Source organism: Tursiops truncatus, chromosome 14 (assembly GCF_011762595.2).
Source record: "Tursiops truncatus isolate mTurTru1 chromosome 14, mTurTru1.mat.Y, whole genome shotgun sequence".
NCBI lineage: Eukaryota > Metazoa > Chordata > Mammalia > Artiodactyla > Delphinidae > Tursiops > Tursiops truncatus.
The window spans coordinates 70,163,367-70,186,181 of record NC_047047.1 but is presented as its reverse complement, the minus strand read 5'-3'; the positions used below and the strand labels follow the sequence as shown (position 1 = coordinate 70,186,181).

General features: G+C 38.7%; 1 protein-coding gene across 11 annotated transcripts in view; it reads right to left on the bottom strand.

The window, feature by feature from the left end:
• ITSN2 (intersectin 2) overlaps positions 1–22,815 on the bottom strand; it is a 161,299-nt gene that overhangs the window by 110,766 nt on the left and 27,718 nt on the right. For all 11 annotated transcript variants that reach the window (XM_019943133.3, XM_019943132.3, XM_019943139.3 and 8 more), the window contains 2 exons: positions 2,573–2,665; positions 405–468 (listed from right to left, as the gene is read on the bottom strand). In XM_019943133.3, coding sequence (XP_019798692.1) covers positions 405–468; positions 2,573–2,665 — 157 coding nt within the window. The remainder of the gene's footprint in view (positions 1–404; positions 469–2,572; positions 2,666–22,815) is intronic.

Here is a 22,815-nt window from a genome sequence, read left to right as displayed (position 1 = left end):
AGAACAAAACCCCAATTGATTTTTAGTCATTTACTCAATAAAATTTATTTTCTAAAAAGCTGAAGAAATACTCTTATTTTAATTTTTTGCGGTACGTGGGCCTCTCACTATTGTGGCCTCTCCTGCTGCGGAGCACAGGCTCCGGACGCGCAGGCCCAGCAGCCATGGCTCACGGGCCGAGCCGCTCCGCGGCACGTGGGATCCTCCCGGACCGGGGCATGAACCTGTGTCCCCTGCATCGGCAGGCGGACCCTCAACCACTGCGCCACCAGGGAAGCCCAGAAATACTCTTATTAACAACAGACTACAAGTAAAAACAACTTTATGTTAACACTAAGTATTAAAAACAGAACAAAGTCAGACTACCAGAAAGTTAAGCTCATCTACAAAAGAAAACATTTTACCATATTTCAGCTAAAACAGGAGCTGGCAGGCCTGACTGTAAGAAAAAGGTACGTGCTTGATCACCTGAAGACAATAAAAAAAAAATCAAACAGCGTATTAGTAAGTGGAATTACTTTGATGCCTCTGAATAACAATAATGGCCAATAATAACAATGTTATTGATTTATTTTAATTACAATTATTATTTTTTATAAATTGATTGTTGATTGATTGATTAGCTGCATTGGTCTTCTTTGCTGCACGTGGGCTTTCTGTAGTTGCAGCAAGCAGGGGCTACTCTTCTTTGTGGCGCGCGGGCTTCTCATTGCGGTGGCTTCTCTTACTGCGGAACACAGGCTCTAGGCGTGCGGGCTTCAGTAATTGTGGCACACAGGCTCAGAAACTGTGGCTCGCGGGCTCTAGAGCATGGGCTCTAGAGTGGAGGCTCGGTAGTTGTGATGCCCGGGCTTAGTTGCTCCGTGGCATGGGGGATCTTCCCAGACCAGGGCTGGAACCCGTGTCCCCTGCATTGGCAGGAGGATTCTTAACCACTGTGCCACCAAGGAAGTCCCTAATTACAATTATTAAAGAAAAATTATTTATATTACTTTAATAAGACTTAGAGGTTTTAAAACAAAAATGTCACAACTGAAGTTATATATGCATTAATCAGTGATGAAAGATTACATTATTCATCTTAGTTTTTCCTCATAATTAGGGTCTTATTTGATAATACACCTATCTAATAAAATTTATAGTTAAAAACACTATTCCCTAGAAGAGCTCTAATTAAAAAAAATACAAGGTTTGGGAAAGATACTCCTCATGGGTGTCTGATATGTCTGATATGTCCTGCTGTGTATGCCAAGAACGTAAGATCCTAACTGCTCTTTACCTGGATCATGTCTCAGAGTTGGGTTTGCAGTGAGCTGTCTTGAAGGATGAGGTAATGTTTCCCTCTGGGACAAAGAATAAGCTTGCTTACTGCTTGCTGAAAAATGGTGGGTTCCCTGAAGTCCTGTGTTCCTCTTCTATAACAACCACCGCATGTGCAGCATCCTTCTGGCCCCTCTGCCTGGCCCCTATGTGACTCAAGGGACGAGGGAAATGGACAGAAATATGCCGGTGCTCATGCTACCAGCTGTGCCATTAGAAAGAGTGTCCTTGGTCTCTGACTCAGGAATTCTGGGTCTTCTGCCAGCATCCATGAGACAGTAACAGACCAAATTATTACCTTGTAAGTAGGGTAATCAAATCCCAACCCGGATACCAGGTAAGGTAGTTTTTATTACTGAAGTGCAAATAACATTAAACTATAATGTTTAAGAGGATGGACTCCAAAGTCAGACTGAAAGGTTTCCAAGCCCAGATCACCACTAACCATCTCTTGGCAAGTTACAGAACACCTCAAAGTCTCAGTTCTATCATCTTTAAATACAGACAACGACAGGGCAACGTCACCGGCTTGTTGTGAAGGTTAAAGGAGATAGTACATTTAGTATAGTATCTGAAATACAGTACAGATTTGGTAAATATTAGCCATTATATTTACTACTACTGTAAATAAAGCCCTAAGGTGCTTTAGCATAGAAAAGAAAGTTTCACTTATAGAAAAAAATTTGAAAGACACACCTAAATTAATCCTCTTTTGGTTCTGGGGGACTTCTTGCAAAACAAGGGCTATAGCATCAACAATCAATGCTTATAAAGCCTCCCAAAGACAGAGGGCTAAATGTTAGGAAAACAGATTCCAGAAAAAAAAATTCTAGATTATTTTCAAGAAAACTGATCTGATATATATATTTCTACTAGGTTTTAGTAACACTGATCATTATACTAGTATCTGGCACAACATATTAAGAACACATTAATAAATTTGCTTAGGGAAAAAAGTCTCAACTACCTTGAGAAATAAATGGAAAACTTTCCAGATATAAGGTTAAAATGTGAAACTGGACAATTAAAGTTTAGGATCAGGAAAAGATCTTCTATTATGCCAAATCCAAAGACAACAAATTAAGATGGTTCCGGGTAAAATAAGAAAGTCACATTTTAAAAAAATTCTAGAATTCGGATTGATATGAATTTTATCATTAAATAATACAAATTGATGGCAGTCAAATTAAAACTAATTATAAGATACTACATGAAAAGGAGCATAATTTACAAATAAAATATAAACACAAACCTGTTATGTAACCTCCTGAGGGTTTGAGGTTATCAAACTGCTTGTCATGCTTAGTCCGTTCTTCAGAGGTAATAGCCCACATGTTTGGCCCTCCTAAAACATAAATGAAAGAAAAAGATTTTATAATGTATACACGAGAATACTTAAATACAATTCCAAAATGTAAACAAGAATCACAAATATCCATTTAATGACAGTACTTAATACTGAAGTGACACAAAGAGGAAAGCTCTATCATAACCATACATAGCATGGCCCTAAGGCTTTTCACTCACTCACCCAGTTAACATCTACTTGAACAATTACTGTGTACAACTCACTGGAAGTGGGCAACAAGCTAAATACTGGAAATGAAAAGATGAATAAAGTATTATTCCTATCCTCAAGCAACTCTTACTCTAGAAGATGACTACCAGCATTTACAATGTTAACCTGTGAAGCATCCTAAGCAGAAATACATACAAAAAGCTGTGCTAGGGCTTCCCTGGTGGCGCAGTGGTTGAGAGTCCGCGTGCCAATGCAGGGGACACGGGTTTGTGCCCCGGTCCGGGAGGATCCCACGTGCCGCGGAGCGGATGGGCCTGTGAGCCATGGCCGCTGAGCCTGTGCTCCGCAACGGGAGAGGCCACAGCAGTGAGAGGCCCGTGTACCGAAAAAAAAAAAAAGCTGTGCTAGTACTGAGTCAGAAGCATCAATGATGAGCTAACAGGAAAGGTAAGACCAAGGCACAGCCTTGAAGCTTGGCTTTAATTTTGCCATGTGAAGAGGTGGGATAAGGGCATTTCATACAAAAAGGGCATAGCATGAGAAGTCAAGGCATGTTCAAGACACTGCAACTGCACTGAGTAGACTAATAGCTAAAGCACCACATGAGTGTGGGAAAGTTTGCAGTACGCGGGCCTCTCACTGTTGTGGCCTCTCCCGTTGCGGAGCACAGGCTCAGCGGCCATGGCTCACGGGCCCAGCCACTCTGCGGCATGTGGGATCTTCCCGGACCGGGGCACGAACTCGTGTCCCTTGCATTGGCAGGCGGACTCTCAACCACTGCGCCACCAGGGAAGCCCCATTTGGTACTTTTTAAAGTAATTTTTCAATTTGAAATACTTTTAGATTTACAGGAAAGTTGCAAAGATAGTATGGAGTTTCTGTATATCCTTCATCCAATATCCACTATGTTAACAATTTACATAACCACAGCACATTTGTCAAAACACATAAATTAACACTGATATACTACTACTGGCTAAACTAAATACCTCCACCAGCAGGACTAGCTGGTGAACCCCAACACAATTAGACTCTGGGTACTGGAAACAGCACAAATCTTTGTTACTGAGGATTCTGCCAAGTGCAGCCTTTGGCAAAGGGAAACAGCCTCCAGATGGGTCTGCTTGATCTAGGCAGGCCTAGTGACTCTCTGGCCTGATAGTCCCATTTGGGGGTGGGTCAAACTTAAATTCCACAACTAACAAGGTGAGAAGGACCCCCAAAAGCCTTGCTTGCCAAATGGAAATGGTATATTCAAGAATACAGGACAGCCTTGCCCCAACGGCATTTTGGCTTTATATGAAAAAGTGGCAGGCAATCCTCTGAGGGGAAACTTTATTCCTACTCCACTGTCTGAAGCAAAGCTACTGGATCAATGAGGTTCCCTGAAATGCCTCAGCCTGGTTCACTAATGGTTTATAGAAGCTGAAGCTGACAGTGTCCACTGGGCTGCCATGACTGTTCAGCCTCAGAGCTATGCAGAACCAAAAGGAGACACAGCATTCTCTTCAGTGGGCAGAACTCAGATTCTTGGGCTGTTGCCAGTGGCCCAGCTGTTTGGTTTGCCACTTGGAAAATTACAACTGACAGATTAAAGGTAGCCTCTTTGGGGCTGCAAACTGAAAACAAATTTTAATTGCTAATTGAATGGTCTGGGTCACTTAATGTAGCTACCCATGGCAAGAGTCCATTCTCTAATTTAGACTGAAATCAAGCTTCTGATTAAGTCTGACCCTGTGTTTCTGATGCAGAGGATACCACTGCATGCCAGACTTAATGATTCCTGTCTGGGAGGTCTCACTGCACAGGGCACTGCCCTTTTTTGGCTCTTGGCAGATGGACTACATCAAACTTTTGATCTCCCCCTAGGGCTACTGGTGGTTCCTCAAGCTGCTGACACGTTTTCAGGTTACCAATCGGCCCCTCATGTCCATACTATTGCGGCCCTTGAAAGTAATCTGTGTCATGTTTTTAGCTTTCTAGACTATTTGCACTGACGCTAATGAATCATTTATCAGAAAAGCTGTTCAACAATGCACTGATGATGTCTGACTCTGCTTCCATAACCTCCTCCTGGTTCACCTTACTCCTTAAACTCAGACAGTTTGGCCACTGAATGTGCTGTCCCTAAGAAAGGGATCATCATCGCCTCTTAGCTGGTTGGTGCATCCTCCAGGTGGCAGCTCAGCTAATAAGGGACCTAGGGGAGTCAAAGTTAATTCTGGTTAGGGTTTACAAAAATGTCCCTGTCCCTCTTGCACCTAACACTTCTAGATCACTAGAAGATAGTGAAGTTATAGCTAAATGGAACACCGAGATCTTTTGGCAGTGGAGAGCAACGAGCAGGCATCTGAAGAGACATACCTTAGACCCCAAGAGGTATGGGAGTGGGAGAAGCATGACCTTTTCTCTTTCAGAACTGGCCCTGGAGCCTTCTTCCCTAAGGACAATGCGCTGGTGTGGCTCTCCTAAAGTGCTGGAAGCACCTTAAAATTTATGTGACTCTGAGTCTGCCATCCCCAACCAGATGGCTTTCACTACCATCTGATCCTCATCCACTCTCAGTCTTAGGCAGGCCATGTGCACCTGAGTCCCAGGGGTATGGATTTCTCTGTTCCTGCCCCTCCACCCTGGGGCATCCAAACTTCTCCTTGTATCTGTGATTAGTCTTGGGAAGCACTTTCCTGCTGGTCCACCACCAGTAGTAGGAGTAATACCTCTGCTTGGTTTTGGTATAGAATCTTAGACACAAGGTTTCCTTCCCCCACGCTCAGGGGTAGACAGGTTTTTCTTCTACTCTTACCCCAGCAGCAATGTGTCTCTGCCTGTGTCTTTGGGGTGAGTCTTTAACTGACCCACTCTCAGTGGCTTAAGGTTTTTACTTAATAGGAAAAAAAGATGCAAGGAAATGCATGGTATTTCATGTTTGTCTGCCTACAGCTGCCTGCAACTGAGGTGGGGGCTCTTTCTGGTCTCTTGCACAGCCTCCATCTTTCTCATGAGCACCCAGTTAATGCCCAGAGGAACCAGCTTGTAAGTATAAACTCCCATTGTGTCTACAGCCCCCAGTCATTCCAGACCAACATGCTGGCCCTCACTTGTCTTTCGGTAGTTCACTGAAATTTTATCTTATTTCTGTAACAAATGCCCTACTTAGAGTACTGTTTGCATCCATAAAGTTTGAGGTTAAATTCTGTGGAGAACTGCTCCAACTTCATTGGAGTCATAGAAATCCTTCAATTTGCCATCAGTCCCATGTTCCACCCTGCATTCCAGCCCCCTTTACTCAACAGCTCTACTGAAAACATCAGTCCATTTATTTATCAAACATGACTCTCCTATGCCTATGTTGAATCCAATCTAATCTGCTTCATAATTTCTAGAAACTTTCAAAGTTTTTGGTACACCGACGGTGACGTGATTTCCTAAAGCTACCTTGGATTTTTTTTTATGTTCTCTTTGATAATTTAAATAGGATCCAGGAAGAGAAAGGCCAATAACATAGAATTAAATCACTATCTTGAAACAAGACTTAGTTATGAGTGCATATTTCAATAGGAACAACAAAGAAGCTCCAGAGAAGAAGGTGGTATGAGAGGCCTAGAAATATTCTATGAGGCAATTAAGGAACTAAAGATATTAAGCCTGAATAATCAATCAAAGGTTAAGGAAGAAAAAGTAAAAAAATATATATATATATCCCTTTTAAAAATCACACTAAAATACAAAAATACTTATGGATAAACCTGACGAAGGAGGTGAAAGACTTATATGCTGAGAACTAAAACACTGATAAAGGAAATTGAAGATGATTCAAAGAAATGGAAAGATATGCCATGCTCTTAGATTGGAAGAATTAACATTGTTAAAATGGCCATACTACCCAAAGCAATCTACAGATTTAAGGTGACAGGGATCAAATTACCCATGATATTTTCCACAGAACTAGAACAAATAATCCTAAAATTTATATGGAACCATAAAATACCAAGAATTGCCAAAGCAATCCGGAGGAAAAAGAACAAAGCTGGAGGCATAACCCTCCCAGACTTTAGACAATACTACAAAGCTACAGTAATCAAAACAGTGTGGTATTGGCACAAAAACAGACACATGGATCAACAGAACAGAATAGACAGCCCAGAAATAGACACACACCTATGGTCAATTAATCTTCGACAAAGGAGGCACCACTTCCCAGCAAGTGGTGCTGGGAAAGCTGGACAGCCGCATGTAAATCAATGAAGTTAGAACACACCCTCACACCACACACAAAAATAAACTCCAAATTGCTTAAATACTTAAATATAAGATGACACCATAAAAATCCTAGAAGAGAACATAGGCAAAACATCCTCTGAAATAAATTGTACCAGTATTTTCTTAGGTCAGTCTCCCAAGGCAATATAAGTAAAAGCAAAAATAAACAAATGGGACCTAATCAAACTTATAAGCTTTTTAAAAACTCTTTATTTTATATTGGAGTATAGTTGATTAACAATGTTGTGTTAGTTTCAGGTGTACAGTACAGAGATTCAGTTATACAAATACATGTATCTATTCTTCTGCAAATTCTTTTCTCATTTAGGTTGTTACGTAATATTGAGCAGAGTTCCCTGTGCTATACAGTAGGTCCTTGTTGGTTACCCATTTTAAATATAGTAGTGTGTACATGTCAATCCCAAACTCCCTAACCATCCCTCCCTCCCACCAATCCCCCCTGGTAACCATAAGTTCGTCAAACTTACAAGCTTTTGCACAGCAAAGGAAACCATAAACAAAATGAAAAGACAACCTATGGACTGGGAGAAAATATTTGCAAATGATACAAATGACAAGGGCTTCATTTCCAAAGTATACAAACAGCTTATACAATACAGTAATAAAAAATAACCCAATCAAAAAATGGGCAGAAGACCTAAATAGGCATTTCTCCAAAGAAGACATACAGATGGCCAATAGGCACATGAAAAGATGCTCAACATTGCTAACTATTAGAGAAATGCAAATCAAAAACCTACAATGAGGTACCACCTCACACTGGTCAGAATGGCCATCATTAAAAAGTCTACAAATAAATGCTGGAGAGGATGTGGAGAAAAGGGAACCCTTCTACACTCTTGATAGGAACGTAAATTAGTGCAGCCACTATGGAAAACAATATGGAGGGTCCTTAAAAAATTGAAAATAGAGTTGCCATATGATCCAGCAATCCCACTCCTGGGCATATATCCAGATAAAACTATAATTCGAAAAGATACTCGCACCCCAATGTTCATAGCAGCACTACTTACAACAGCCAAGACATGGAAGCAACCTAAAGGTCCACTGAGAGATGAATGGATAAAGAAGATGTGGTATGTATACACAGCTGAATACTACTCAGCCATTAAAAAGAATGAAATAATGCCATTTGCAGCAACATGGATGGACCTAGAGATGATCATACTAAGTGAAGTAAGTCAGAAAGAGAAAGACAAATACCATATGATATCACTTATATGTGGAATCTAAAATATGACACAAATGAACTTATTTACGAAACAGAAACAGGAAACAAACTTATAGTTACCAAAGGGGAAAGAGGGTGGGAGAGAGATAAACTAGGAGTTTGGGATTAGCAGATACAAACTACTGTATATAAAATAAACAACAAGGTCCTACTGTATAGCACAGGGAACTATATTCAATATTCTGTAATAAACCATAATGAAAAAGAATATGTATATATATATGTATAACTGAATCACTTTGTTGTACACCAGAAACTATCACAACATTGTAAATCAACTATACTTCAGTTTAAAAAAAAGATTAAAGAAGACATGGTAGCAACTCTAAGTGTTTCTACAAGTTGTTATGCAGAATATGAAATGGTTATTTGCCTTCCATACATGAATTAGGAAAAGGACCACCATTTTGAAGAAAGTTAGGACTGTATGAAGAGGGAATCAACCCCACCAGAAATTACTCTTTTGTTACCAGAGGTGTTAAAACAGACAATGGTCTACTAAATCTGAAAATGTCTGAGGGTCTCTTAAGCCATGAAAAACAAACAATGATTTTATGATCCTTTCCATTTGCTCTGAACATGAGACCCAGTCTCAACTCACTACCCCCAAATACATCTCCACCCTCTTCCTTTCATAGCTAAATGGCAGCAGTGGAGCATAAAGGAACACAGTGGAGATTCTGCTCCTGTGTGCTAACCAGTTTTGTGACTTGAGCAGGCCTTTAAACTTCCTCACCCTTTGTTTCCTTACCTAGGACTTGTTGTAAGAATGGTGTATGTAAAGGTGATTTCAAAAGTATAAAGTACGTAGCAGGCAATACTTGACTAGCCAATGTCCTACACCAGAGATATGCAACCCCTGGCTGAATCACCTGGGGAGCTTTAGGAGACAAAACCTATTCCAGCAGACCAAGTAAAGCAGAATCTCTGGGGAATGAGGCACAAGCTTCACAGTTTTTAAAAAGCTCTCCAGGTGATTCTTTTGTGCAGCCAGGGTGGGGAAACACTGTCCTATACAAACCAGGTTTGCACCTTGCCTCCTCTTCTTTCTATCACTCCGCAGAATATTCTGCTCCACCTCTACCCTTCCAGCCAACTCAGGACAACTAGCAAATAATGCTGTCCAAAGGCAACAACTGGTGGCTGTCAAAGTGAATTATGTGGTCTGTTTCTCCTAAGGATGCCACAGGCATCTTGCAATTCTACCCTGTTAAAAGATGAGTTAATCTCTTCTTACTTTTTCTCATAGAGATATACGCAGATCTTTTTTTAATCCCCTTTACCCTACTGTTCTCTCAACTCTTGACCATCTCAGAGAAACAACCTTCCCTCTCTTATCATTTGCTTTTAAAGTCCAACAACATTAGCAGAGTAATAGTAGTACTTGGTAGAAGAAGCAACTACTATTTACTATTACTTTATACCAGCAACCATGCTAAGCATATTAATATTACGTTTAATTTTTACAACAGTTCCGTGAACAAGGTTTACAGAAGTTACAGACGAAAAAAACAAAGCTAGGGAAGTTAAATAACTGGCCTAACACCATATAGCTGATTCAATTTTTAGCTAGAATCTTCTTGTACTTTAGAGTGTAAGTCCAAAGTTTCTGCTCTTAACTATTACACCACATTGCCTCCCTGACTACTTTGATATTTATTTTACTTTAGCAGTATTATGTTTGTAATTTAAAAATGACCAGCAGGGGCTTCCCTGGTGGCGCAGTGGTTGAGAGTCCGCCTGCCGATGCAGGGGACACGGGTTCGTGCCCCGGTCCGGGAAGATCCCACATGCCGTGGAGCGGCTGGGCCCATGAGCCATGGCTGCTGAGCCTGCGCGTCTGGAGCCTGTGCTCCGCAACAGGAGAGGCCACAACAGTGAAAGGTCCGCGTACCGCAAAAAAAAATAAAATAAAATAAAAAAGACCAGCAACAAAATGTAAAGGAGATACATATAAATTGACATTTGAATATAAAAATATGTGTCTCTTTTACATGTCAGAGTAACCAAATTTTCCCTTGGAATAATGTATCTTAAAACATTGGCGGGGGGGGAAATTCCCTGGTGGTCCAGTGGTTAGGACTCCATGCTTCTAGCACAGAGGGCCCAGGTTTGATCCCTGGTGGGGGAACTAAGATCCTGCAAGCTGCACAGCATGGCCAAAAATAAAAAAATTTTTGAACACTGATTATATAAAAAATATGTAGAAAAATGTTAATCGTGATACTATTATTTACTATTTAACAAGAAAGAAATCTATACAAAACAAAAACCAAGAACAACAAGAATGCTGGTAGTGTATCCCTATCTCAGAAAAGTAAATTCTTACAAACGCCATATACATAACATCCTCTTTCTCATCCCATGACATATGTTCCCTTTACTTGGACTGCCATTCATATCAGCGTCTTCCATTTCAAACTTTCTCTTTCAAGGTCCAGGACAGGTGTCACTTTCTCCAGGAGGTCCCTGACACCTGCAGGTCAAATTAATTGCTTCCTCCCCTAGATTCTCAAGAGACTTCTCCATGCTTCTATAGAGCACTTAAAAAGGTTCTGTAATTGTTTGCTATCCATCTGTTCTACCAGACTATGAGCCCTTGGAGGACAAGAGCTTTGTGTGTTTATCTTTCTATGCTCAGAACTGGCAGAGTACCCAGCACAAACACTTAAAAATGTCTGGAAAAATTGGAGTAGAGAAAAAGCAGAGAGGTAAGATCAGGACTTGGGGAAAGACAAGAGTCATTTACAAATCTTTCTGTTGTCCATCCTTCACATATAGTTATATCAGCTTTCTGTGGAGGTCTTTAAAGCTATATATTCAACATGGCTAATAATCACCTATACTTCATTTCTGATTACCTTTTCAGTTTACTCAGCTTCTACCAACAAGAAACCAAGTATGTTTAGGTATGTAAACTCAAACATATTTGCTGACTATAGTCCATAAAAATTTGCCTTACAAAGTTGTTTACAGGAATGCATATCACTGAAATATAGGTGCCCACTATAATTTTTTTTGTTTTTTTTTGGTGCTACGCGGGCCTCTGACTGTTGTGGTCTCTCCCGTTGCGGAGCACAGGCTCCGGACGCGCAGGCTCACCGGCCATGGCTCACGGACCCAGCCGCTCCACGGCATGTGGGATCTTCCCGGACCGGGGCACGAACCCATGTCCCCTGCATCGGCAGGCGGACTCTCAACCACTGCGCCACCAGGGAAGCACTGCCCACTATAATTTTAAACACTAGATGGATTTAATATTTCTAAGCCTTAAATGAGTGGATTTTTTAAAAAAATCTATAAACATCCTCTCTTAAAGACAAGATTTAAGATTAGAGTTAAAAATAAAGAAACAGGGAATTTCCTCGCAGTCCAGTGGTTAGGACTTGGTGCTTTCACTGCGGTGGCCCTGGTTTAGTCCCTGGTCCGGGAACTAAGATCCCCATAAGCCTTGCATTGGGGGTGGGGTTAGTGGGGGGGGGAGGAAGGAAAGAACAGATGTACTGAAGAACTAAAGACCTAAAATAGCTAAACCTACACACTTTTAAAATAAATACCATACACATGGTAAAGAAACCCCTACTTTATTAGTTTATCATGAAATAAATTAACCAATCATGAATCCTGTGACTAGGAAGGCAAGTAGTGTGGCTACAGAACTGATTTAATACTGTATGACTTTGGAAAAATGATGCTGATGATAAAAAAATAATGACCACAACAAAAAGGATTACAAAGATGGAAGCAACTCACCTTTATTGAGCTCTATCGGTCAGGGACTTCAAATACAGTAACTCACCGACTGCCACCACTACCTTATATATAAGGTACTACACTATTACCCGCATTTTACAGATGAGGAAACCAAAACTCATCGTGGTAAAGGAACTTCTCAAGGTCACACAACTAACAAGTGGCAGAACTGAGATTAGAACCTAGGTAGCCTGAACTCTCTACACTACACTGTCTCCCAGTGTACATAGATAAGATGCTCACATTCTCTGTACCTTGATTGCCACCTCTATAAACAACAGTATTACCTAACTCCTCAGGGTTGTTGTAAATACTACACGTAATATGTAACATATCCACACTAAAAAACACTAAATATCATTTTTTATCTATTAGACTGACAAAATAACAATAGCTAACATTTAACAAAACTTACCATGTGTCAGGTACTTTTCTTAAGAGTTTTACATGTATTGTTTCTATTAAGTCTCACAAGAATTCTATGAGGTAACTATTATTACTATCACTGTTTTTCAGAGGAGAAAACAGAGGCATGGCGAGATTAAATAATTTGTCCAAGGTAACAAAGTCGGCAAATGTTAAAGGCGGGATTGGAATCCATGCAGGCTTAATTAAGGGTCTTAATCTGCACCTTGATGATAATTAAAAAGAAACAGACCTACAGATATGTTGTCAGTTGATTTCAACAAAAATATCAAGATAATTCACTGGGGAAAGAATAGTCTTTTCAACAAATTATGCTTAAAGAACTGGACATCCATTTAAAAAAAAAGAATCTCAAACTTGTACCATATACAAAAATTAACTCTTAATGGAGCATATCTAATGTACATGTAAGGGCTAAATTATGAAACTTCCTGAAGAAAGCAAAGAAGAAACTCTCTGTGACTCTGGTTAAGGCAAGACTTTTTAGGACACAAATGGCACAAACCATTAAAAATTTTTTGATAAATTGAACTTCATCAAAATCTAAAACCTCTGCTCTCATAAAGGCAGTGTTAAGAAAATGAAAAGACAAGCTACAGACTAGGAGGAAATATCTGCAAAACATATGTGATAAAGGACACATATGCAGCATATCTAAAGAACTACAGATTCGACTCAATAAGAAGACAATCCCTGCTTTCAAAAATGCGCAAAAGATCTGAATAGACACATCAAACGATACACAGATGGCAAATAAGCATACGACAAGATGTTCAATGACACTGATCATCAGGGAAGTGAATACAAAAACCACAATAAGATATCACTACATGCCTATTAGAATGTCTGGAATTAAAAAAAAAAAATGCTGGCAAAGATGCTGGGCAACCAAAACTCTCACACATTGCTGGTGGGAAGGCAAAGAGATAATTTGGAAAAGTCTGGCAACTTCTTATGAAGTTAAATATACATTTACCATAATAACACCCCAACAATAACCCTTGGGGATTTACTCAAGAGAAATAAAGACCTATTTCCAGATAAAAATCTGTCATTTGATGGTTATAGCAGGTTTAGACATTATGTCTAAAGTTCCAAAACCTGGAAGTAACCCAAATGCCTTTTGCAGATGAATGGGTAAACAAATTGTGGTACACATTTATACAATGAAATACTACTTGGCAAGAAAGAGAAATATATGCAACGCCATGGATGAATCACAAAAGTATTCTGTTAAGTGAAAGAAGCCACAAAGATACAAAAGGCTACCTATTGTGTATTTCATTTATATAATATTCTGGAAAGACAAAACTATAGAGACAGAAATCTGATCAGTGGTTGCCAGTAGCTAAGGGTAAGGTGAAGGGACAAAGGAAAATTTTAGGTGATGGAAATGTTCCATATCCCAATCTACACGGCTATATACATTTGTCAAAACTCATCAAACTGTATTAAAAAGGGGTGAATTATATCTCAATAAACCCAACTTAAAACAAAAATATAAAGCCTCTAACACATGCCTGTCACATGGAGAGTGCTAAATAAATCAGTTTCCTTACTCAACCCAATCCCAGGGAACAACATAATTAAGGAGAAGGCAGAGCATTAAAATCTTTCTCAGGCTTTTCTTGTGATAAAGGTACTCTTGCCAGAAAATACTGAAAGTGAGGCCTTTTAGTCAGAAACCTTACGACTATTTTAAGTCTGAACAGTCTGGTTGGGGAAGCTTGAGCTGCTCTAACATACATCATCCCCAGGCAGTGACAGACTGCTATCCTAAGACTACAGAGAAGTCTGTTTCAGCAGAAGGGAATCTGTGTCAATCCTTATCACATTATAACACTTTCTTATATACTACTATCTCCTCACCTTTCTTTGGGTACCTGTTTTTGCAGTGGCCAGCTCACCCTATCTGATAATGCTTACTGCTTAGTTCTTCGTGACTCCAACCAGCAACCTTGACACCTTCATATATTGTACATTCATTCAACAAACATTTATAGGGCACCAATGTGTGTAAGGACGAGTAGTACAAAAATAAAACGACCCCCTTAAATAAGCTCAGAGACTTTCTAATATTTAAGGGACACCACAAGCCAAGAGAGTCACACACAACAATCATGATTAAATATTATCAAGATTAATGTTACTAACAGAATAAAAATGTCCTAAGTCATATGAGAATAATTTTTAAGTAGTATTCAAATAATCTTCAATTCTGAACACTTCCCCAAAGATGACCATATTAAAACATGTTATTAACGCACTAGAATTTTACAGAAAGGAAAAGTCACATAGAAATAAGAAAACTATGAAATATATGTAATTCAAAGCCAATTTTAAAATAGTTGATCCAATTCTAGCTTTCTTATTTAGAATATATACTAACAGAACCTTTTAAAGAGCCAACAGTCTATTATTTTGAACTTCAAGTAAAATATATCCTAAGGTTAATCTACATTTATTCATAAGTCTTATAGAAAGGCAGGAAAACCTAAGTTTTGGGGTTGATGTTTTCAGTATTTCCTTAAAGATCTAAAATCTTTTACATTGTCTGATGATCACCTTAGAAATCTATTACAATTCTATCCACTGCCCCCCAATTCATCACTAAATTGAGAATGTGGTATTTTCATTAAGATTTCTGTCGCTTAGTCTCATCTACTGGCTCTGTCAAATATGTTCTTATTGTCTATGTAGCAGGAAAAATACAGGTTTACAGAACATCCACAGTATGCTAGATCCCATGCAATAAGTAGTGTCATCCCTGTTTTACATATATAGATATACATACATATGCATATGTTCATACACACACACACAAATAAGTTCCACATGGTTAAGCTGCATAGCTGGGTAGTGGCACAGCAGTATTCTAACACATAGTTCTGAACATACATGATTCAGAAAGGTTATATCCCACTTGTATGCTATAAAAATTAAATGATATCAGAAATAGTCTTCATTGGTACATTTCTCCAATTCAAAGTAAGAGTCAAATGATATATATTGACCCAGTACTAACTTAAATCTCTAAAACACAACTGGAATACTGGTCTAGATAGAACTGAAGTCTCAACTGTAGGGACCTGAGTAATAAATGCTTGGGTGGTTATATGTGCAGTACAACACTACAGCTGATTCTACAGGTCCAATGCTTAACAAAAATTTCTTAATTACACAGTTGAAAACAGTAACAAGCCCTAAAATTCTAAAAAGGTAATAAAGCTCTAAAATTAAAAATGGTATTTTTTTCCTCCTAAAGCCACTAGCTGTTGCTTTTCTCTCCTTCTCCCTTCTCTCTTCCACATTTTAGGCAGAGCCACTGTCATGGGCTTCAGCACTTCGTACTCACATAACCAGTCTTTAGTACCTCCACAATTTTGAGGCTGAAACAACCCACATTACACTACAATATGAAATGGTAGCAACATGTATCTGAAGTGGCCTCTTGCCTATCACCTTATGGCTCATATATCATGCCCTGTGTATTTAAAATTTCATTAAATTTTTGAAAAGCAGAAAGCAAACCTACCATGATTAAGGAAGGCTTTGGCAAGGATGATTCTGCTGGTGCAGAAGACGTCAGAAGTAAAAATCACAAATGGTTAAAAATACAATGCAATGATCTTTTTTAGTTTTGTTAAGGAGATGGGAGGCGAAGCAAACAGACTAAGAAAAGAATATCTGTTCAACAGAGCTTTCTGAGATGTATGTGCATTGTCCAACACAGTAGTCACTAGCCATACATGGCTTTGAGCACTTGAAATGTGGCTGTGTGACTGAGCAACTGAATTTTTTACTTTACTTAACTTTTATTAATTTAAATTTAATTTTTATTAATGTAAATATAAATTTAAATAGTCACATGTAGCTAATGGCTACTATATTAGACAACACAGCTCTAAGAACCAAAAAAGTCTAAAATGTCTGTGGTTAGTCTCAGGATGATAAAGTAGACATGGCAAAATTTGAAGACTATGTCAGAAGTATTTAGACAAACAGCCTGGTGTAGGGAGGGCACTTAGAGACAAGTTCCAATGGTACTGGGCATGAAAAAATTTTAACCCAATCAATAACTGAGAATTTACTAAAGGAGCAAACACTGCTTTTGAAGGCTCTGTGCTATACACGGATGCTTATTTCAATAAGATCTTAAACCTTGAATTGGACTTAAATTAGATATATACAAGATTATCTTCAATATTTTATAAACTAAGTAGGAGGATAAGTACCTCCTAAGTACTACAGTCTGCATTAGCTGTCAATTCTTCAGAAGTTTAAAAAAACTGACAATTCTGCAGCCTGTGGAAGGAAAACCACATTCACAGAAAGATAGACAAGATGAAAAGGCAGAGGACTTTGTACCAGATGAAGGAACAAGACAAAACCACAGAAAAACAAATAAATGAAGTGGAGATAGGCAACCTTCCAGAAAAAGATTTCAGAATAATGATAGTGAAGATGATCCAGGACCTCGGAAAAAGAATGGAGGCAAAGATCGAGAAGATGCAAGAAATGTTTAACAAAGACCTAGAAGAATTAATGAACGCCTAGAAGAATTAAAGAACAAACAAACAGAGATGAACATACAATAACTGAAATGAAAAATACATTAGAAGGAATCAATAGCAGCAAAACTGAGGCAGAAGAACAGATAAGTGACCTGGAAGACAGAATACTGGAATTCACCGCTGCAGAACAAAATAAAGAAAAAAGAATGAAAAGAAATGAAGACAGCCTAAGAGACCTCTGGCACAACATTAAATGCAACAACATTTGCATTATAGGGGTCCCAGAAGGAGAAGAGAGAGAGAAAGGACCCAAGAAAATATCTGAAGAGATCAGAGTTGAAAACTTCCCTAACATGGGAAAGGAAATAGCCACCCAAGTCGAGGAAGTGCAGAGAGTCACAGGCAGGATAAACCCAAGGAGAAACATGCTGAGAGACAGAGTAATCAAACTGACAAAAATTAAAGACAAAAAAAAATTATTGAAAGCAACAAGGGAAAAACAACAACATACAAGGGAACTCCCATAAGGTTAACACCTGATTTCTCAGCAGAAACTCTACAAGCCAGAAGGGAGTGACATAATATATTTAAAGTGATGAAAGGGAAGAACCTACAACTAAGATTACTCTACGTGGCAAGGATCTCATACAGATTCAACAGAGAAATCAAAAGCTTTACAGACAAGCAAAAGCTAAGAGAAATCAACACCACCAAACCAGCTCTACAACAAATGATAAAGGAACTGCTCTAAGTGGCAAACACAAGAGAAGAAAAGGACCTACAAAAACAAATCCATAACAATTAAGAAAATGGTAACAGGAACATACATATCAATAATTACCTTAAACATGAATGGACTAAATGCTCCAACCAAAAGACACAGGCTTCCTGAATGGATACAAAAACAAGACCCATATACATGATGTCTACAAGAGACCCACTTCAGACCTAGGGACACATACAGACTGAAATTGAGGGGATGGAAAAAGATATTCCATGGAAATGGAAATCAAAAGAGAGCTGGAGTAGCAATACTCATATCAGATAAAATAGACTTTAAAATAAAGAATGTTACAAGAGACAAGGAAGGACACTACATAATGATGAAGGGATCAATCCAAGAAGAAGATATAACAATTATAAACATATATGCACCCAACATAGGAGCACCTCAATACATAAGGCAACTGCTAACAGCTATAAAAGAGGAAATCAACAGTTAACACAGCAATAGTGGGAGACTTCAACACCTCACTTACACCAATGGACAGATCATCCAAACAGAAAATTAATAAGGGAACACAAGCTTTAAATGACACAATAGACCAGATAGATTTAATTGATATTTATAGGACATTCCATCCAAAAACAGCAGATTACACTCTCTTCTCAAGTGCACATAGAACATTCTCCAGGACAGATCACATCTTGGGTCACAAATCAAGCCTCAGTAAATTTAAGAAAATTGAAATCATATCAAGCATCTTTTCTGACCACAATGCTATGAGATTAGAAATCAATTACAGAGGAAAAAACATAAAAAACACAAACACATGGAGGCAAAACAATACGTTACTAAATAACCAAGAGATCACTGAAGAAATCAAAGAGGAAATCAAAAAATACCTAGAGACAAATTACAACGAAAACATGGCCATCCAAAACCTATGAGATGCAGCAAAAGTAGTTCTAAAAGGGAAGTTGAAAGCGATACAAGCCTACCTCAAGAAACAAGAAAAATCTCAAATAAACAATCTAAACTTACACCTAAACGAACTAGAGAAAGAAGAAGAAACAAAACCCAAAGTTAGTAGAAGAAAAGAAATCATAAAGATCAGAGCAGAAATAAATGAAATAGAAACAAAGAAAATAGCAAAGATCAATAAAACTAAAAGCTGGTTCTTTGAGAAGATAAACAAAATTGATAAACCATTAGCCAGACTCATCAAGAAAAAGAGAGAGAGGACTCAAATCAATAAAATTAGAAATGAAAAAGGAGAAGTTACAACAGACACCACAGAAATACAAAGCATCCTAAGAGACTACTACAAGCAACTCTATGCCAATAAAATGGACAACCTGGAAGAAATGGACAAATTCTTAGAAAGGTATAACCTTCCAAGACTGAACCAGGAAGAAATAGAAAATATGAACAGACCAATCACATGTAATGAAATTGAAACTGTGATTGAAAATCTTCCAACAAACAAAAGTCCGGGACAGGATGGCTTCACAGGTGAATTCTATCAAACATTTAGAGAAGAGCTAACACCCGTCCTTCTCAAACTCTTCCAAAAACTGCGGAGGAAGGAACACTCCCAAACTCATTATGTGAGGCCACCATCACCCTGATAACAAAATCAGATAAAGATACTACAAAAAAAGAAAATTACAGACCAATATCACTGAAGAATATAGTTGCAAAAATCCTCAACAAAATACTAGCAAACAGAATCCAACAATACATTAAAAAGATCATACACCACGATCAAGTGGGATTTATCCCAGGGATGCAAGGATTCTTCAATATACACAAATCAATCAACGTGATACACCATATTAACAAACTGAAGAAGAAAAACCTTATGATCATCTCAATAGATGCAGAAAAAGCTTCTGACAAAATTCAACACCCATTTATGATAAAAACTCTCCAGAAAGTAGACATAGAGGGAACCTACCTCAACATAATAACGGCCATATATGACAAACCCACAGCAAACATCATTCTCAATGGTGAAAAACTGAAAGCATTCCCTCTAAGATCAGGAACAAGCCAAGGATGTCCACTCTTGCCACTATTTTCCAACATAGTTTTGGAAGTCCTAGCCACAGCAATCAGAGAAGAAAAAGAAATAAAAGGAATACAAATTGGAAAAGAAGAAGTAAAACTGTCACTGTTTGCAAAGGACATGATACTATACATAGAGAATCCTAAAGATGCCACCAGAAAACTACTAGAGCTAATCAATGAATTTGGTAAAGTAACAGGATACAAAATTAATGCACAGAAATCTCCTGCATTCCTATATACTAACGATGAAAAATCTGAAAGAGAAATTAAGGAAACACTCCCATTTACCACTGCAACAAAAAGAATAAAATACCTAGGAATAAACCTACCTAGGGAGACAAAAGACCTGTATGCAGAAAACTATAAGACACTGAGGAAAGAAATTAAAGATGATACAAATAGATGGAGAGATATACCATGTTCTTGGATTATAAGACTCAATATTGTGAAAATGACTATACTACCCAAAGCAATCTACAGATTCAATGCAATCCCTATCAAATTTCCAATGGCATTTTTTACAGAAATAGAACAAAAAATTTCACAATTTGTGTGGAAACACCAAAGACCCTGAATAGCCAAAGCAATCTTGAGAATGAAAAACGGAGCTGGAGGAATCAGGCTCCCTGGCTTCAGACTATACTACAAAGCTACAGTAATCAAGACAGTATGGTACTGGCACAAAAACAGAAATATAGATCAATGCAACAGGATAGAAAGCCCAGAGATAAACCCACGCACATATGGTCACCTTATCTTTGATAAAGGAGGCAGGAATGTACAGTGGAGAAAGGACAGCCTCTTCAATAAGTGGTGCTGGGAAAACTGGACAGCTACATGTAAAAGTATGAGATTAGCTCACTCCCTAACACCATACACAAAAATAAGCTCAAAATGGATTAAAGACATAAATGTAAGGCCAGAAACTATCAAACTCTTAGAGGAAAACATAGGCAGAGCTCTCTATGACATAAATCACAGCAAGATCCTTTTTGACCCATCTCCTAGAGAAATGGAAATAAAAACAAAAATAAACAAATGGGACCTAATGAAACTGCAAAGCTTCTGCATAGCAAAGGAAACCATAAACAACACCATAAGACAACCCTCAGAATGGGAGAAAATATTTGCAAATGAAGCAACTGACAAAGCATTAATCTCCAAAATTTACAAGCAGCTCATGCAGCTTAATAACAAAAAAACAAACAACCCAATCCAAAAATGGGCAGAAGACCTAAATAGACATTTCTCCAAAGAAGATATACAGACTGCCAACAAACACATGAAAGAATGCTCAACATCATTAATCATTAGGGAAATGGAAATCAAAACTACCGTGAGATATCATCTCACACCAGTCAGAATGGCCATCATCAAAAAATCTAGAAACAATAAATGCTGGAGAGGGTGTGGAGAAAAGGGAACACTCTTGCACTGCTGGTGGGAATGTGAATTGGTACAGCCACTATGGAGAACAGTATGGAGGTTCCTTAAAAAACTACAAATAGAACTACCATATGACCCAGCAATCCCACTACTGGGCATATACCCTGAGAAAACCATAATTCAAAAAGAGTCATGTACCAAAATGTTCATTGCAGCTCTATTTACAATAGCCAGGAGATGGAAACAACCTAAGTGTCCATCATCAGATGAATGGATAATGAAGATGTGGCACATATATACAATGGAATATTACTCAGCCATAAAAAGAAACGAAATTGAGCTATTTGTAATGAGGTGGATAGACCTAGAGTCTGTCATACAGAGTGAAGTAAGTCAGAAAGAGAAAGACAAATACCGTATGCTAACACATATATATGGAATTTAAGGGAAAAAAATGTCATGAAGAACCTAGGGGTAAGACAGGAATAAAGACACAGACCTACTAGAAAATGGACTTGAGGATATGGGGAGGGGGAAGGGTAAGCTGTGACAAAGCGAGAGAGACATGGACATATATACACTACCAAACGTAAGGTAGATAGCTAGTGTGAAGCAGCAGCATAGCACAGGGAGATCAGCTCAGTGCTTTGTGACCCGCTGGAGGGGTGGGATAGGGAGGGTGGGAGGGAGGGAGACGCAAGAGGGAAGAGATATGGGAACATATGTATAACTGATTCACTTTGTTATAAAGCAGAAACTAACACACCATTGTAAAGCAATTATACTCCAATAAAGATGTAAAAAATAAATAAATAAATAAATAAAAAACCGAATCCGCCTGCCAATGCAGGGGACACAGGTTCGAGCCCTGGTCCAGGAAGATCCCACGTGCTGCAGAGCAACTAAGCCCGTGCACCACACTACTGAGCCTGTGTTCTAGAGCCCACGAGCTACAACTACTGAACCCACATGCCACAACTACTGAACCCACATGCCACAACTACTGAAGCCTGCTCGCCTAGAGCCCATACTCCGCAACAAGAAAAGCCACCACAATGTGAATCCTGCGCACCGCAACGAAGACCCAGCAATGGCAAAAACAAATTAATTAATTTATTTTAAAAAACAGCAACAAAAAAACAATGTACTGATCTTGCCCTATGAGTGAGAACACTTTTTTTTTTAATGTAATTGATCAAATACTAGATGGTAACATTAACACAATCCCTTTGTGAAGGTGGTGGAATTATTGGTGATTTTTTCCTCTTTTTTTCTTTCTAGTGTTCTTTTCTATTATGGTTTTCAATTCAAGTGTTAAAGATTATTGACTGGACCCTCTATTTCTTTATATTTTTAATTAGCTAATAAAATTTACCTCAAAATTAAGAACTCAGCATCTTTGATTTGTTTAGTGATTTAAAAAATATAATGCATTTTCTCGGGCTTCCCTGGTGGTACAGTGGTTGAGAGTCCGCCTGCCAATGCAGGGGACACGGGTTCGTGTCCCGGTCTGGGAAGATCCCACATGCTGCGGAGCAGCTGGGCCCGTGAGCCATGGCTGCTGAGCCTGCGCATCCGGAGCCTGTGCTCC